At 50.4% G+C, this 1,356-nt stretch overlaps 1 protein-coding gene across 1 annotated transcript in view; it reads right to left on the bottom strand.

Moving 5' to 3' along the window:
* Positions 1 to 1,356, bottom strand: part of UBR4 (ubiquitin protein ligase E3 component n-recognin 4) — a 103,213-nt gene that overhangs the window by 57,052 nt on the left and 44,805 nt on the right. Inside the window, 2 exon segments of the mRNA XM_018558168.1 lie at positions 319 to 501; positions 582 to 752. Of these exon segments, the coding sequence (XP_018413670.1) occupies positions 319 to 501; positions 582 to 752 (354 nt within the window).

Genomic DNA, 1,356 nt, shown 5'->3' with positions numbered 1-1,356 from the left:
GAGGCAGAGTCAGCTGTACCCGTCCGTTCTGCCAGTCAGCGCTGGAGGAGGGGGGGAGTCCCTGCAGGGAGCCTTGAGTGACAGTCACAGCTCTCTGCAGGGACATGATCGAGATGTGAGCGAGCGACGCTATGTGTTCGCTCACTTCCCGATCTACTGAGCCGACCTGTGGCAGTATCATTGTCACAGGTCGGCTCAAACTATGAAGTTGAGTGGAAATCTTTAACCTCATAGTTCTCCTTTAATACATATTGATAATTATTATCAATATCTGCCTGAAGTTCAGCTTGAATAAATCACCAACTGCCCAGCTCTTACCTTTCCCTTCTCGTGGCTGACAGCGAGATGCTGCCTTCGCCCATGCGGAGAGGACAGAACACACATGGCCACCCGGCGGAGCACATGGGCGCTGATCAGCTGGCGGATCGTCTGTCCTTGGTCGCCGCTGTAATTCATTCGGACGTTCTCAAACGCTCCCTCCTGGGAGCCCAGCGTGGGAACCTGGAGAACAGAGCAGACGGTTAATCCCTGAATGGACCCATGTGTCCTTTTCTCCCGTAACCATCAACCCGGGCCGTTACCATCAGCTGGTCTGTCATCTCCACAGTCTTCTCCAGGGAGTGTAGCTGGTCCAGGGCCTGCTGAGCTCTGCTGCTGCTTCCCACAGCGGATGCTTGCTGGAAGTTATTCCGTACGGAGTTCATCATGAAGTTCAGCATGTCCAGGATCAGAGGTGCGAATGAAGAATTGGCCTGGAAGGCACATTTATAAAAAATCAGCATCATTTGCTTGTATTCAGAAATGTAACATTCTTAAAGCAGAATCCGAAGATCTAAAAAGGCTCAAACTTAGAAAGCTTGCAGGAGGGGAGTGCACAGCTACGGTCTCCTCAGTGGCCAATCATAGGATGAGGCAAATCTGTGACCAAGGGGTCTTCCTTTAAGCCCTCGTTCACACCTGAACGTTTTGTAGCGCGTTCTACGCTCGACGAACGCTCTACAAAACGCTCAAAAATATAAATCCCATTGTATTCAATGGTCTCGTTACCCACCTTGGCGTATTTCGGCCCGTCCCTAACGCACTACAAAACGGCCCACGCCTGAAAAGGTACATGTACTACTTTGGGCCGCTTTGTGCACACCTATGCAATACGCCTAGGTGTGAACGAGACCTAACTGCTGATGAGAAAAGTGAGGCCCGGACCTTGCTGTACTGCCTGACAGGGGTTAGTAAATATCAAGACTGGCTGAACAGACTCACAATTCTTTTGGTATGTAGAACACACTACACATGCGTTTATTTATCAGATTGCCCATAGTTCTGCTGTAATGCTGCACTGTAGTACACACTGGGCCG

Source organism: Nanorana parkeri, unplaced genomic scaffold, assembly GCF_000935625.1.
Source record: "Nanorana parkeri isolate BGI_ZX_2015 unplaced genomic scaffold, ASM93562v1 scaffold323, whole genome shotgun sequence".
Taxonomy (NCBI): Eukaryota; Metazoa; Chordata; class Amphibia; order Anura; family Dicroglossidae; genus Nanorana; species Nanorana parkeri.
Note: the sequence above shows the minus strand (reverse complement) of the source record. Positions and strands in the feature narration are given on the sequence as shown.